Source organism: Nasonia vitripennis (genome assembly GCF_009193385.2).
Source record: "Nasonia vitripennis strain AsymCx chromosome 1 unlocalized genomic scaffold, Nvit_psr_1.1 chr1_random0005, whole genome shotgun sequence".
In the NCBI taxonomy this organism is placed as follows: domain Eukaryota; kingdom Metazoa; phylum Arthropoda; class Insecta; order Hymenoptera; family Pteromalidae; genus Nasonia; species Nasonia vitripennis.
In genome coordinates, this window is record NW_022279591.1 from 5,043,942 (window position 1) to 5,062,081 (window position 18,140).

An 18,140-nucleotide genomic window follows, 5' to 3' on the forward strand; every position below is an offset into this window, starting at 1 on the left:
CCAAATCTTAAGTAAGTCTGCGGTAGCTGAAAAATGGAAAATCTGAATTTTGGCCTTCGAAGAAATGAAAAGAAATCATACCTGATAATATGGCACATATAAACATGGTTTTATGTTTCTTAGATTATACTTGAACATAGTTAATAGTTTTATTTATTTTTTAAACAATTTGGAAAAAATATAAACAAAAAATTATCATTAAACCTAACAGTGATTGTACAAAAATGGAAATCAAAGAGTGCATTACCAAGTGTTTAATCAAAGAAAAAAGCATTCAAACGAATGATGTCTACTGCCTAAAAAAACGTAACGAAATAATGGTGAAGTGTATCATTGTTGAAAGTGTAAACAAGACTGAAAAACTGCTGAAAACCAAGTTAAGTGACTTATGTGAAATAAAACTTGAACAATTAAACAACCCAAAAATCAAAATTGTTGGAATCGAAAACTGTTCAAATCTGGACATCAAAAGCGTTGAAGAAGACATCAATATCAAAATCTTTCCTGATTTTGACTCTAAAGTAAATGTTTTACACATGTATACGAATAGCAAAACTAACCTCACTAGTGTACTAGCTGAAGTTAACTCTGAAGTATACAAATATACCAGAGAAAGTAAAAACAAAATCTTTGTCGGATGGCAATCTTGCAGAGTATTCGACCTAATAAACATCAAACCATGTCTGAAATGTGGGAGATTTGGACATAGTACTGTTAAATGTACTAATCAATCTACTTGTCTCAGATGTTCACAGAAGCATAAAACAATTAGTTGCACCAGTACCACGCTAGCCTGTCCTAATTGTAGTTTCAGCAACTCCAAGTTTAAAACCAATTACAATACCAATCATGATGCTACGGATTATAATATGTGTATTATATTAAAAAACAAAATTAAGAAATACATTGAGATAACTGATTATCCGGTGCAACCTAAGTTACCGATGGTTAAACCAATACCGATAAATTACCATATGGAGATAAATAATCAACTTGATAATATCTCGAACGCAAGTGATCACGATCAATCCACTGAAGCAAACCTACGCATTCAACATGTTACTGACAAACAGCCTATAAGGAATCAACATCAACATGCTGAACAAAATCTACAAAAACCTAGGAATCAACTACCGACTCGTAACCAACAAAATTCATCCAAGATTAAAACGACTGCAAAATCTGTTAAGACTAGGTAAAGTTTTATCTCTTCCCAGTAACTGGTCTCAAATTTAAATTAATTGAATTATGGATTTTGAAATTTTGGATAAAATAAACAACGATTCTATTATCATGGAAAGAGTTTTCGAAACGACATCTAGTCTTAACAAAGCGCTGAACAACAAATCAGATTTCATAATGCATGTAAATATTCGTAGTATGTCAGCTAACTTTGATAAACTGAAAATTTTATTTAATAGCTTAACTATTAAACCATCGATTTTAATATGTACAGAAACTTTTGTTCAAATTAATTACAAGATGTTTGAGTTAGATGGATACAAAAGTTACTACAATGATAGACATCTTAATCAAAATGATGGAGTTATGGTCTTTGTTGATAGCAATATTGTCCATGAGACCTAAATTATTGAGTGTGGTAGGGCAAAGTTGATCAACGTTCATATTAGGTTAAGTAATAATAAAGGAATTGATATATCCTCTGTTTATAGATCTCATGGAATTCCTAAGAGTGAATTTATCTTAGCTCTTAATAATTTCTTAAACAAAAAAAGAAATGTTAAAAATCACCTACTAGTGGGGGAGTTTAATATCAATTTACTTGATACAGAAAATGATAGCCAGGAGTTTCTCTGTAACTTCCTGGGCAAAGGATACATACCAGGCTTTTTAGGTATTACCAGGCCATCGATTGGAAGTAGCAAAGGATCATGCATTGACAACATTTTCATAAAAACAGATAATCTAAAAACTGCTACGTTCAAACTTAAACACTCTCTAACTGATCACTATCCAATATTTATTACTCTCGAAAAAATGAGAACCAAAAATTTTGAGCCCATCATATTTATTGATTATAAGAAATTAACTAATGTTGCTAAGACTATAAATTGGAATATAATTATGTCAATCCATGATCCTAATAAAGCATCCGATAAACTGATAAATGATATAAAATTCTGTATTAAACATGCTACAATTATAAAAAGAAATGTGAATCATAAGCCCAGAAAGACCTGGATAACTAATGCTATTATGCAATCATGTGCCACTAAAGAATTACTGTATAACATATGGCGTAAAGACATTAATAACAAACAGCTCAAGCTTGAGTATCTCACTTATACCAAAGTTCTGAATAGGGTAATAAACGATGCTAAAATAAAGCATGAAAAGAACCTAATCGAAAGTAATGTAAACAACTCAAAAAAATTATGGAGTATTATTAACAACAAAATAGGGAAAAATAGTAAAGTTAATGATAGTATAAGTTATATTAAAATAGATGATAGTAAGATTTTTAATAAGGCCGAAATAGCTGATTGTATGAATAATTTTTTCTGTGAAATTGGTCATAGGTTGAGTGCCAAGTTTGACAAATCTACTAATAATGCGAGAAAAATGCCCGACATGAACATTAATTCCATTTTCTTAATTCCAACGAATTCTGTTGAAGTTTTGAATATCATAAATAATATGAAATTTAAAAATGGTGGAGTCGATAAGATTAACACCAAAACTGAAGGTTTTGAGTAATTTTATTGTTAAACCGTTAGTTTTTATTTTTAATTTATGTATTGAGAAAGCCATCTGGCCAAACGCATTGAAAAACGCGGAGATAATTCCTGTACATAAATCAGGAGAAAGGAATAATATATCTAAATACAGGCCTATATCTTTAATCTTCAACTTGGCAAAGATTATGGAAAAAATTGTATATATTAGAATTATAGATTTTGTTGAAAAACACAATTTGATATCTGAGCAGCAGTTTGGCTTTAGGAAGAATACTGGTAATAAAAATGCCCTAAATTATTTGGTGAATATTCTCTATAATAATCTCGATGCTAGTACTCCTACCATTGTTACCTTCTTGGATCTTGCTAAAGCTTTTGATACTGTTGATCAACTCTCAAGATAATTACTACGTAACTTGCCATGCCCGTTTCATTGTATTTATAGTGTTTGTATGACGTTCTAATATATATAAAAAGAAAATTTAGTTGTTCACCAATAAACAAAATGAAACGGGCATGGCAAGTGACGTAGTAATTATCTTGAGAGTTGTTCTTTACTTCATTACGATTAAATATAATAAACTTGACTTTGTTTGTTTCATCTCAGTTCTTTTCTATCTGTAATTTTGTTGCGGAATATATCAAACTCGCCTAACCTTTTACTTTTTTAAGACTTAATTTTTTTAAGATATTCAATATGTCAAATATTTATTCAAATATCGTTATAAGAGGCATGATTGTGCATTTATAAAAATAAGTCAAGGTAATGATGAAAACGAATGTGAAAAAGAAATTTTCAACTACAACTACAATAAAATAAAACAATATTTGAATAAAATATTAAAAATAATATTTAAAAACAAGATATGTAAGCTTTCCAGAAACAATGTATCGTCTACTACAATATGCAATGTACGTTATATCACACGTAATTTACCGATTAGCTGTACATTTTTGTTTGAACTAAATGCAAACGATCCACAAGCTAGACAGTACTTGTATGTTGGTATACCATATTTTTACCTTTTTAATTAAAAAACAAAGAAATGGACACCAAGAAAAAGAGTTTGGAATCCAATTATAAGTAGAATGTATTGTGTAAATCCAAAGGATCGTGATAGATTTTTTTTTGAGATTATTATTATTACACGTAGAAGGGGCCCAATCTTATGAAGAATTTTTATAACGAATGATTTTTCATTCAAAAATATTACATACGCAACATTTCATAAAGTATTTGTACCCTCATAGAAAATACGCCATAAGATATGGCCGGTGAATAACTACTGGCCATATTTTTCTTAGCATAATATGTCAACATAATATTCCCAAATTATGTTGAGTACTTGACTCCACCAATGGGTTTATAACCTAAAATCCATAAACTTAATAATCAAATTTCTTTTAACGCAGTAAATTCTAAAATCATTTACGTTTAAAAAAAGGATTTTACAATAAATTTTTAAAATACAAGGCAATTTGTTAAAAGCAGTAACCTAACCTTAAATATTTATACATACAAATTTACATATAATCACACTCAAAACTCACTAACATATATGCATACTATTCTGGCATGCATGTTTTTATGTAATTGTGAATATTAGAAACAATGAAGTGTAAAAGTGATGATATTGACAGATATTCTCCCAACTCAGTGTTCGAGTCAGTCGCAAGTAGTATCTATCATTATAAACCTTATATGCAGTGTATTCATGCAAGATGTTTAATTTGTGATGTAGATGCTTATTTTATTATGTAAAAACAGGCTAGCGTAACAATTTTTGCTTGTCTGTCTTCACTAGCTGATCCGCACCGAAGCCCATGGCTCCGGGGGCAAAATTTACACATTTTTTACTTAGTGTTTCTAATATCTAAACCCACATAAAATGTGTACATTTCAGTGTTAGTGTTGAGTGTGGTCATGTTTGTACATATGCATAAATATGTGCAGGGTTAGGTTGCCATGTATAAAATGTTCGCCATAATTTTATAGCATATTATGCCCACTTACCGTCGCTTGTTAACAGGGACACATGGCCACGATATGCCACATAATCTGGCTACTGGGCATAAAATTTGGCATATCGTGGCCATATTAGCCTCAATTTCATACGAGCGTATCTAGAAAGTTAATAACCACCTATGAAGAATGGGACAAATGCTTGGAAGAAGCAATCAAGGTTGAATTTCCTAAAGCTCTGTGTAACCTGTTCGGTTATATATGCGTATTTTATCGCTCAGTAAATGTTAAAGAATTATTTAAATAATATAAAGCACATTTTTACAGTCCATTGTTAACTACAGAAATATGTGAAAATATCTCACTGGAACATATCAATTCTATTTTAACAAGTCACGGGTATACACTGACTGATTTCAATTGACCTAAATTTAGTGAGGATATTGAGGAAAATAATTATAAAGAATTTTATGCAACAAATAAAATTGAAAGTTATTCATTATACATATGAGCTCTTTAACGAATAAACAACATGAAATTTTTTATGTAGTAATAAATAGTATTATTAATAAATTTAATCAAGTGAAGTGTTTCTTTATTGATGGACCTACCCTGGTAGCAAATAGCCGATAAGCTCTGGCCCGTTCGCTAGCGACTCGGTAGAAATGAAACCCAGAATCCGTCGAGAAATATGCCTAGTTTCTACGCTGAAACCCGAGTAGCAGAAGTTCTCTTAAGTTTTTGCGCATGCCCGTACGGTTCAGGCCAGGCACAAGCATACTAGAAGTATTGTAGAGGCTGTCTGCTATGTTATACAGCAGAATAGCATAGCAGACAGAACTAAAGTTTTCACAGTTTCAGTCAATGTTGAATGATGAATATTTAGCCTATGAATTCATCTGGAATGATTTTAAAGGGAAAATATGATTTTCAAAAAGAGCCCATTAAGAACATTAAGAGTGAAAACCTAACCCTACACATGCAGTATATACATGTATGTACAAGCATGCTGCCTTGTTGAAAATAATAACGTCATTGACTGACGTCATTAAATGACGTTAAATCATGCCATTATATGACGTCATTGGACGCTACAAATTGGAACCTTTTATGACGTCATTATTTTCAACAGGTTGTACTTCTAAATACTTATACTCTTAAATACTTTAAAATTGATAAATGGGGACTAACGCCAAAGAAATAATGTTTTTAAAATATTTTTTGTTTAATAAAATAATTAAAAATTATTAATTTCTTGGACATTAGCCCCCATTTTCCGTACTTCCATGCGGATGGTAGCTCCTATATAGGCAACCATTTTATCAATTTTGAAGTATTTAAGAGTATAAGTATTTAGAAGTACAACCTGTTGAAAATAATGACGTCATAAAATGACGTCATAAAAGGTGCCAATTTGTAGCGTCAAATGATGTCATATAATGATGAGGTTTGCACAGGTATTTCAAATCTCATCAGTATGTGAGCGCAGTCACTGTCAACCACCAAATCTCTTATTGGATTTACCATGATTATAAGAGATTTGGTGGTTGAGAGTAACTGGCTCGCATACTGATGAGATTGAAATACCTTTGCAAACCTCATCATTGGTGACTTTGAGTACATCGATGACACTTTTGACACAGTAATTGTACTTGAATAATACAAAGTCAGTCAGTACACAATGCTGTAGATACTGTCATGTATGAGAGCATGCATGTGTAGGGTTAGGTTTTCACTATTAATGTGCACCTTAAAAATCATTTTTCCCCTTTAAAAGACATTGTAGATGAATGTATAGGGTATATATATATATATATATATATATATATATATATATATATATATATATATATATATATATATATATATATATATATATATATATATATATATATATCAATTTATGAATATTTTCAAACAATGTCAATGAAGAGCAGGATCATTGGTGTGAAAAGTAAGGTTATATGAACAAATCATAGTAGAGAAAAAATTCTACCGAGATTTCTTCCAGAAATCATGTCTGATTTATCAGGGTTTTCATCTACTCATTTTACTAAAGAAAAAATAAGTGTTTTACCTGTAGCATGGATTGGTATAGCAGCAAAATTATTAATAAATGGTAAAACCGAATTAATGATTGATGGCCTGGTACAAGAATTTAGGAATACGAATTCAAAACTCGAGTTCCTTGATTTCATTACATAACCTACAAACTCTTGAAACTGTTGGCAGTTGAAACACAGCCGGCAGCAAAATTTGAATAAATCAAAAAAATAATGAAATAAGATTATAAAGTGCCAAGGAAGATACTTTTCTAATGGATTGTAAAACATCTTTAAAAATGTTCAAACCTCTATCTATAATGCAATTTAAATTTTATGGTCGATATACTTCCCTATAGAGATAATAAGTTGGCCATAAAATTCAAATTGTTTTATAGATAGAGGTTTGAACATTTTTAAAGATGTTTTACAATCCATTAGAAAAGAATTCGCCTTAGCACTTCTTAATCAAGTCTCTTGGTTCGAATGGTCACTGGAGAAACATGCGATGATTTTCCGTGAAGCGGCTCTTTTTTCTCACAAACATTAGCAAGAAGGACTCGAAAGCCTTGTCAATTTTCAGTATTGTGTTGCACGGTATTCTTAGGCCCATAATAAAAAGCTTTATGATTTTATTTTCCAAGCCATCCAACAAGAACCATGTGCAACTTGAAAAATCATCCCATGTTTCCCCAGTGACAATCAGAACAAAGTGACTTGATTAAGAAGTGCCAAGGTAGATACTTTAAAAACTGATTGTTAAACATTTGTGAACAATTTCGAACCCCTATCTATAAAGCAATTTAAATTTTATAATCGATATCCTTCCTTATAGGGATATGTTGGACATACAATTTAAATTGTTTTATAGATAGAGGTTTAAAATTTTCTTACAGATGTTTTACAATCTATTAGAAGAGTAAACAAAATTTCAAAATACTTCGCAATATAAAATAATATGCAACTAGCGCAATTCACCTTACTCCTAACGTCGCTCAGTTAAAATATATATTGCAATAATAACAAAAGTTTTGTTAAGATCTTTTTTCCTATTTTCAATTCATAATGGATGCATTTTTAACTGAAAGTACCTTTATTCTTTTTTTTTTGTAAAATTTCTAAATTTTTTAATAAAAATAGTCTTAAAGTCCTATATATATATGTTTAAGTGATCATATTTGCATTTTAAACCTTAATGTAAAAACCTGAGGGTTTGATCCTGACTCCTACTACTTTTGTACAGTAAAAAGATACCTTTCTATAGTGCAAAAGTCACAGTATTGGTCCCAGAATGGCAGAGGCCCTATATTCTTAGCTAAAAATGAAGATAATCAGAAATTCATGCTAAAAATAATTAGAATTCATATTTAGTAAAGCTTATAAATTGCTTGGATTATTCATTAAAAAATGACAGAAGTAGCAAACATTAAAATAAAGAAAGTCACTAAAGAAGAAAATTGGTATTTATTGTCCATTATTGAGTAAAAATTCAATCCTTAGTAATAAATTATTGAAATACATTATTGCATATAAAAATAATTTGCTTCACTCGGATCATTGCAAACAGAATCATAGAACTCGATTTCATTGTTGCAAATATTCCTACCGCAGACGAGGAATCGTAAATATATTATATTTCTTGTAAAAATTTAAAACATAAATCATACATTTAATCATCATTTTTCAAAGTCAGTGGATAATTAAGTTAATTTTTGCAAGAGATATATTATATTTACAATTCCTCTACTTTGGTAGGAATATTTGTAACATTAAAATCAAGTTCTATGATTTTGCAAATAAGATAGCCTAAGCATATGTATAGGATTTTTGTAAGTATTTTCAATGAAAAATTTAGGAAATTTTAAAGAAAAAAGTATCGGGGTAGTTTTCGTTAAAAATGCATCCATCATTAGCTAGAAATCATGGAAATAGGCAAAAATGCAAAAATTGCTTGAAACCCTAACTTTGACCAGCTATAACTCGAAGCCAAGTAAAGAAATCCCACTGAAATTTTTTCCGCGAGTGAAGGGCATCGTATTGTATAACAAATATATGCAGTTTAGGCAATATTAAAAATTGCTATCTTTGATTTGACAGACTATCACCCCCACACACACATACACACTCATATATATATATATATATATATATATATATATATATATATATATATATATATATATATATATATATATATATATATATATATATATATATATATATATATATAATATATATATATATATATATATATATATATAAGATTTTACAGATTTCTACCCTTTTTCTAAAAAGACAGGTATTTCAATCATTTTCCAAAAGGAATCAGTCCATTTCATCTATTTATTTCTTTGAATCCATGAATCAGTATACGCGACCAAAAATGTTTTGAACAGGTATAAAGTAAAGGTACGTCCATCTAATTATTTAGGTTTTAAAGGCATTTGGTTTTAATCGAATGTACTTAACTAATAGATATCAAAAGAAATAAGTTTCGTCTTCAAATTCAGTGGCTCAAAATTCATAAAAATAGCCTTCGTCGATAATTTTTCTCTAGACGTAAATTTCTTAACCGCGTAAAACAGACATTTTGGGTGGGTTTTTGAGGTTAGGGAGGGGCGTTTGAGGTATCGGTAAAAAAGACGGCCGGTTTCGTATTCAGCAGCACAAAATACATAAAAATACTCTCTGTCAATAATTTCCTCCCGTCGATCACAGGATAAACCTCTCAACTGCGTGAATAAGCAATTTTGGGGTGTGTTTTTTGAGGTTAGGGACGAACGCTTGAGGTATCGGTAAAAAATACCGTCGGATTCTTGTACAGCAGCTTAAAATATATGAAAATAGTCGTTGCTTAGAATTTTTCTGAGCCCCTGTGATTTCTGACAGCTTGATCATTTCGTAAAGTAGAAATTTTTTTAAGGTTAGGGAACGCGTAGCTCCGTCTGGGAACAAAATTTTAAAAAACGCCCCTCACTAATTGAAAATACATAAAAAATGCTAAATTTTCCATATTTTTAAAAATTTTTAGATCAAAAGTAATTTTGGGCAGAGCTTTGTTACGTTTGACGTGGAACGTCGCATATATATGACCAAACAGGTTACACAGAGCTTCAGGAAATTCAACCTTGATTGCTTCTTCCAAGCATTTGTCCCATTCTTCATAGTTGGTTATTAACTTTCTAGCTACAAGTACTTCATAAAATGTTGCGTATGTAACATTTTTGAATGAAAAATCATTCTTCATAAAAATTCTTCATAAGATAAGAGATTCATAAGCCTCTTTTACATATGATAATAATAATCTTTAAAAAAAATCTTTCACGATCCTTCGGATTTATACAATACATTCTACTTATAATTGGCTTCTAAACTCTTTTTCTTGGTGTCCATTTCTTTGTTTTTTAATTGAAAACGTAAAAATATAGTATATCAACATACAAGTACTGTCTTGCTTGTGGATCGTTTGCATTTAGTTCAAACGTAAATGTACAGCTAATCGGTAAATTTCGTGTGATATAACGGACATTGCATATTGTAGAAGACGATACATTGTTTTTGGAAAGCTTACATACCTTTTTTTAAATATTGTTTTTAATATTCTATTCAAATATTGTTTTATTTTATTGTAGTTGAAAATTTTCTTTTTCACATTTGTTTTCATTATTACCTTGACTAATTTTTATAAATGCACAATCATGCCTCTTATAACGATATTTGAATAAATATTTGACATATTGAATAGTTGAACATACTTCAACATTAATATGAACATTAAATTTCAACAATAAATACGGATTGTATGGAACTACAAATCGATCATCAGCTACATTGTTTATACCAAAACAAATTTGTTTTCCATTGTTACTTCGTTGATAAAGGGGATATCCATTATTATTCAAAGTAGTTTGCTAATCAAACTATTTTGGAAAGTTTTTGGTACATATTTTTGCTTTGTTATCCATACATGGTGAATTTAAGTTATTTTAACCACAAGGCCATGTATCATTGATTGCCTAACGATAATATGTAATTTTGGATATTTTATTTCATCAGATATTTCTGCACTTATAAGCTTTAAAACATCATCAGCCTTGTTCAGTTTATAATTCTTATGAATAAAAGCCAACAAGTGCGAATGTGGTAAATTAATTTTTGTAGAACGTTTCTGAAATTGTTCAATTAGATTGTCGGATTGAAAAATTTCAATTAATCAAAAAACACGATTTCAAACTCATTTGATAAGAATTAAGTATACTGCCGAGTATAAATGAATCTATTTATTACAACCAACATTTTATAACTTTTTATAACCAACATTATATATACTAGTTTTAATACATGTATGTTCGAATAAGGTTTTAGATAGCTCTCGGCCTTCGGGAAGTAAACACAGGACTTCGCTCGTGATCTCGTGTGCTGTGCTGTGTCCAGCGGATCGAATTATATCTTGTGTGTGAGTGCGACACGAAGTCCGGGTTTCCTGATCTCCCTGCTTAGCGGTCTGGCAATGTCTAGTCTTGCAGTCTGTTCGAGATCAGGAGCGTGGGCGATGAGTTCAAGAAGGTTTGTGTGACGCGCAATGAATGTGATTGTGTGTATGAGAGTGTATATCACCCGCGCGAGGGTGACGTAGCGGGCGCGACCTTCACCTTCACGGCGATATATGCGTGCGAGCGCGATTATTCCAGCGTCGCGGCGAGTCGCAAAGTTGTTGGATATATATATATATAATGAAGGAATCCATAAATTTGTGCTAAAATGATTAAAATTTATATTTCTAGCCTCTGACAAAGCTAATGAATTGCTTAGAGCATTCCTAAAAAAATCACAGAGGTAGCAAACATCAAAATAAAGAAAGTCACCGTAGGAGAAAATTGTTCCTTAATGTCCATCATTGACTAAAAATTCAAAGCTTAGTAATAAATTATTTAAATACATGTTTGCTTATAGGAAATTGCGTCACTTGGATCATTGCCAAAAAAATCATAACTTGATTTTATTGTTACAAATATTCTTACCGAAGTCGAGGAATCCTAATAAATATATTATGTCTCTTGCAAAAAAATATAACATAAATCATACACTTGATCGCAATTTTTCAAAGCCAGTAGATAATTAAGTTAATTTTTGTAAGAGATATAATATATTTACGATTTATATATATATATATATATATATATATATATATATATATATATATATATATATATATATATATATATATATATATAATGTGAGTTTTGTAAAGCAAAACATTTTAAAGGAGCAATATCCTATGATAAACAATACAATCATTGTTGTCATAAAAATAAGGTTATTCTTGACGATAACACATTATATCCTCAAGAATTGAAGGATCTATTATTTCAAAATAATTCAAAAAGAATTAATTTTAAGAAAAATATAAGGGGTTACAATAATTTATTTGCATTTGCCAGTTTTGGGTCTAAATTAGTATACTTTAACAATCCGGGGCCACAAGTATTAAAGATATGTGGACAGGTAAAATATGGCCAATTGAATATTATTGACAATGAAATTGCAAATAAATATAGAGCAAATAACTATAAAATTGATAAACCCGATTCAAACATATTAGAATTTTTATGTAATTTTTATCTTTAAACAATCCTTATGTAACAGCATATAAAATAATGTATGAAATAGAAAATGAAGAAAATATTAATGCTCATAATAATAATAATATAACACCTCCTGAAATAGTAATGTCATTAACACGTGATAATCATACAAAGAATAAATCATATTTCGCAACATGTAATGAAGTTGCTGTTGTACATATAAGAAATTATAGCAAACCTCCGTTTGACCGTGATACACGAATTTACCAAAAAACTGAAAAACCACAACAAAAAAAAAATATTCTCAGTAAACATCTTGACCCAATGACATATCCTTTGATTTTTCCTTTTGGTCATCCAGAATGGCAACCTTATATAAAATGTACAAAACAAGAATATAAATATAATAATATATCTACACTACAGTTTTATTCATATAGATTAAGCATACGTGGTGATTTTAATCCTTATTTGAATTTGTAAAATTCATCACAATAATTCATTGTTGTTGTTTGGACAAGGATCAAAGGATGCCGATTAAATTACTTACGTACTCATGAAGCACAATTAAGAACTGAAATGTATAAAGGATTAATGGATTTCGTTTCTAATCAGGCAAATATTGATAATTCTCGAATTGGAAAAATGGTAATATTACCATCATCTTATATAGGTAGTCCTAAATCAATACAACAAAATTATTTAGATTCGATGACATAACTACAAGTCGACGGAAAACCAGATATTTTTATAACAATGACATGTAATCCAAATTGAAAGGAAATTCAAGAGAATTTATTACCGTATAAAAGCTAAATAGATCGTCCTGATTTAATCTCAACAGTCTTCCATGAAATAGTTAAAATTTCATAACGTTCATAACAATGGCCTGGGCTGGCATTGCTGCTAATTTAATAATTAATGGAAATACTGTCCATAGTATTTTCAAATTACCATCAAATATTAAACAAACAACATGTAATAGTTGTCCTAATTCAAAATATGGTGAACATCAGGCCCGGAGTACCCAATACGCCAACTACGCCATGGCGTAGGGCGCCAGGTTTTTTTTTTGAGGGGGGGGGGTCGATGAACTTGGAAAAAAAATTTGAAAATTTTTCTTTGCCAAGACATATAAATGACTTTTTTTTAAATTATAATAGTACACAAGAAATATGCAATTTAAAATTTGGATAACCGGTATTCAAATATATTCATTATTAATAAATATAAAGCCTAATGTTAATATAATGATTTTTACATTTTGTTTTTTAATTAGTTTTCATAACAATGCTTTCCTAGCTTCAGCGTGATAAAACTCGATAATTATTGGTTCGTAATCTATTTCCCTATTTAAGTCGGCTTCTTTGTATAATAGAGCAAGAGCATTCATTCGATCATTTCCTTGAGTTGTTCGTAAATAATTTTTAATGCGTCGCAACGCAGAAAATGATCTCTCACCTGAACAATTGGACACCATCATGCATAAAAAAATTGAATGCGCAGTGTGAGAATTTGGATAAATGCTTATATAGTCATTGCTACAAATCATCTTGCACAAGTCAATTGCAGATCGTTTTACAATGTCGATAGACTTTAGATAAGATCCGAAATGTTGGCATTCTACAATCAAGTTATGATCTAAATCTTGAGAATAATAACTAATAAGCATATTCGCTTTTTCTTCTATGTCTATAGAATTCAAGTTGTGCAATCGTACTAGGAACCCAAATTTTTCATTTTGTTTAATATAAGAGTCATTTCGTTTTTTGGGCTGTTAAAGAATCTATAATATCATAAAAAACATTTATATACAAATTATCTCTAGCTGAAAGAATAGTATCCTCTGTATCTTCTTCATCAAACTGAGTCTTTCGTTTACGTTTTCTACAAATATCAGACTTATAAACTTCAATTTCGCATGTTTCGATTGCTTTTTTTTTTCATAATCATTAAATACTTCAGGATCACGTTTCTGAGATACAAAATTGATCAAAAAATCAAACAATTCGACAACAGTATTTAATTCCACTGAAGCAGACTGAAGAGTCTTATTGCTTTATTTTGGAGCGATATTTTAAACAGATTTAATGCGGCGAGTAAAACAAATCTCTAGAGTAGCACGCGAATTGTATAAACCAAGAGCTTCCGAGTCCGTTAATGATTTTTCATTTAAATCCTCTGCTATTTCGTGTAAAGTGGATATGATTTCAGGATACGACGTACGTAAGCCTTCACATGCATCGTGTCGTGCTGACCATTGCGTCTGGGAAAGGCTTTTGAGGGACTTGCTTTTTGATTTTAATGCTAACATTAAGATTTTCCACCTATGCGTCGAAGCCGGAAAATATTATATAATTGTTGTAAAATGAAAAAAAATTGTACTGCTAGTGGGCAACAATCAGCAGCATAAGTACCGACAAGATTGAGTGGGTACGCTGAACAGGGAACGTAATCTGCACGAAGATTAACTTCTTTAATACGAGCTTGAAGTCCTGAGTAGGCATCAGACATATTGCTCGCATTGTCATACGATTGCCCTCTACAATTTTTAATATCTAATTTAAGTTCTTCTAAAGTTGATAATACTACTTCTGCTAGTTCTTCTGCTTTATGACCACAGTTTGGTATTAATTTAATGAACCGTTCTCTTGGATAGCCGGTTTCATCTACGTATCGAATTACAAAACTTAATTGGTCTACGTGAGATAATTCAGGCATGGAGTCAGTGCTAATTGAAAAATACTTACCAGCTATGATGCTCGAATTTTTTGAGTGAGTTGTTTAGCCATAATTTCAATAAATTCGTTACATATTGTTTTTGAGAGATATGAAGTCGATCCTTTACCCCCGGTACCATATAATTGAATGTGCTCTGCTAAAAAGGGATCGAATTCAGAAATAAGCTCTAAAACCATCATATAATTACCGTTGTGTAAAGAACCAAAGCGTTCATCATCTCCTCTAAATGGTAACACGCGTGATGGTTATGCCTTAATAACTGCAACAACCCGATTTAATACATTTTGCTAATACCGTATCTCATCATTTATCTGTTTTCCTAACTGTGCATAAATATTTTTTTCGGACTGACTCCTTTCTAAAACAGCAGTGACGTTTGACTTATGTGTCTTACTTTTTTCGTGATCTTTAACAACATGATAGACATTTCTCCAGTCAGAGTAGCCAGCTGTAAGAACTTGTGATTCGCCGAATAGCTTGCAGGGCCCGCAAAATATCGCCATAGCACTTTTTGAATAAATCAGCCATGATCGAAGTTGTGTACTACCATTAGAAAGAGTTCGATAGAAAACGTTTTTGTTCATAGACCAATTTTGACTGTGTATCTCACGCTTCGACAATGAAAAATCAGCATTCATATTCTGTTGAAATCCTCGATTCAACAAAACATTGATCGTTTTTTCATCGATAGTCCATTTCGCCGGGTCGTCGCTTACTTCACTTTCACCGCACTGAAGTGATCTCGTAGGTGTCACAAACACATTATCACAAAATCTTATTTGGTTAATATTATCGAATTCATCGGACGTTGTTGAAGGTTCCGCGGTCGCTATTGATAAACTAGATTCTTCAGATGGAGATTGTTCTTTGAAGTTTTCAATATTATTTGAAGTATCTATATAAAAAAAATATATAGAATAAGAATATAATATTTAACCCTCTTCGCAAAAGGGTCATTATATAGATTTTATATATTCAGTTGCTTATATTTATTGCCGTATGCCATATTGCCAAATTTTTGCACTTGTTTGTTGAAAGAAATCGCTGCCCAATATTCCTGCTTCTCTGATCGGAAACTCGTCACCGACTATGTGAAAATAAATGTTTAAACTGTCATAATTAACTGTTATAGTCCCTAGGGTTTTTATTGATGCGGAAGTTATTCCTCCTAACAAAATTATTTCTTGCGAGTTTATTGGTAAATAAATCGGGACATGTGAAATTTTTAATAGATTTGGCGAAGACCCGGTGTCTAACATAAAAATTGCAAGACGTGTCAACTCTTTAATATCAATCTCGACGTTGGGTGCACAGTTCTTTTGGTTTAAGTTGACTGTTGTCTCGTAGAGAATGTACTCGCTCCCTGGGTCTCTGTGATCGGGCGAGCATTTTAATTGGCAGCCTATCCGCCCGCGCGAGGATTACCGCGACCGTTTCCCGTCGGCAAATTTCCTTCCTGCATATCCCTCATCAATGTATAACAATTACGATTATAATGTCCCGGTTTTAGACAGTAATGACAGAAAAAGTTCGTTGGCAAATTTGAAGTGGAATTATTAAGATTTTGATTATTGTTATCTCTTATATTATTGTTCGAAATCGCTTCGTTATTTGGATGATAATTATTTTGCTGATTATTATACCGGAAATTTCTTTCGAATCCATTCCAGTTATTATTACGATTATACGATTGTTGGTTATTATTTCGATTATTATTTCCATTAAATGATGAAAAACGACTATTATTTAGATTCCCACTTGGCTGAGAGGGACAGTTATTACTTAAAAATTGTAAACAGAATTTCAAACAATTCATCGCGGCGTGTCCAATTTGGTTACAAAAGCTGCACGTTATCTCCGGAGTAGCTTCTACAACATTTACTCTACGAGTCTCTTTTGGTTTTAATCGCGCTTCTTCTCGCCTTAATTTTTCATCATTTTCTTCTGTATACGCGAAATCCCTCTCGATTTCTATCGCCTTCTTATGAGCTGTTTCTAGTGTTTGCATATCACCCATTCTAGTTTGTATTTCCCATCTAAGTCCTCGAATAAAAAATCTGATACAATCTTTTTCTAATTCTTCGTTAAAATTATTTTTGTCCGTTGATCTCCACTCAAGCACTGCGGCTTTCTTGATTTCTTTTTCGATTTCCCGAAGGCGATTTGAGTAAACGACTACACTTTCCGTCGGACGCTGTTTGAGCTAGTTCTCCCGAAACTTCGTGGTACGTCTTTGATGATCCGAAATTACTCTCAAAGAATTGAATGATCTCATCAATAGTTTTGAATTTTCGTTCCCTTGCGCACGCTAACGCATCGCCAAATAGACGCATTCGAATGAGTCGCGCACAGTCTTCTTCGTTTCCTTCGGGGAGAATATCTCGCACTTCTGTGCAACCGTCAACAAACTGCGTTACTGATATGTTCGAACCCTTGAAACGGGGAATTAAATCAAGCGTGCCTTTTAAAGATATTCCTTTTATTTGCGGCGCCATTTTGTCCTTTTTACTCTCGGTTTAACTTTCACTATTTCCTTCGTTTATTTTTTCGTCGAAATTTAGACGCGTTTTCGGAGCAATTATTTGTAAAGAGTTTATTATATTTCCAGTCGGCGTAGAGAACTGTTCGTTATTCTCTATGTAATCGCGAGTGATGTTCTTTAAATGCAGTGATTTCCCAAAAATTCGAGATCCGACGGCAGACGTAGTCGTATACGCTAGAAAATTTTTCTCCCTTTCTAAGTTTTTCGCCTAGTTCGTCAACGTTCTCCGAACTTTGAGAATAGTCGTCTAAAACTTCCTTTTTAACGAAGAGACTCAATTGAATTTTCAAGTGATTCACGAATTTATTTCGTAATTCTTCTGCTTCTCGCGCGACTTCTTCTGCTGATTCTGACAGGGACTGTCTCGATAGTAACTTTATTTGTTTATTTGCTGGTATTACTTCAAATTTCATTAAATTTTTGGGAATTACGTCATTTTTTTCTCTTTCTTGCGATTGGGTATTAGTTTCGATTGTAATAATAATAGTCACGTTTTCAATGGTTGAGTTTATCGAGGAGCTGGATAAATTCTGTATATTTTCTAAGTTGAAGGATTCGGACAAATTC

At 31.4% G+C, this 18,140-nt stretch overlaps 1 protein-coding gene across 1 annotated transcript; it reads right to left on the minus strand.

The window, feature by feature from the left end:
- Positions 1-14,602: 14,602 nt before the first annotated feature.
- On the minus strand, positions 14,603-17,526 carry LOC100113527. The gene is made up of 6 exons (XM_008214931.2): positions 17,382-17,526; positions 15,326-15,926; positions 15,138-15,253; positions 15,040-15,042; positions 14,707-14,958; positions 14,603-14,616 (listed from the first exon to the last, which is right to left on the minus strand). The coding sequence occupies exons 1-6, from the start codon at positions 17,524-17,526 to the stop codon at positions 14,603-14,605; spliced, it is 1,131 nt and encodes a 376-aa protein (XP_008213153.2).
- Positions 17,527-18,140: the final 614 nt, after the last annotated feature.

Bases quoted from the DNA above. Each gene is read 5' to 3' on its own strand.
- LOC100113527 (XM_008214931.2), bottom strand. From the start codon at position 17,526: ATGGCGCCGCAAATAAAAGGAATATCTTTAAAAGGCACGCTTGATTTA. The intron at 15,927-17,381 runs GTGCGCGACTCA...TTTTTTATATAG, and splicing joins CGAAGGAAACGAAGAAGACT to ATACTTCAAATAATATTGAA. The intron at 15,254-15,325 runs GTATTAGCAAAA...GTTACCATTTAG, and splicing joins CAGATAAATGATGAGATACG to AGGAGATGATGAACGCTTTG.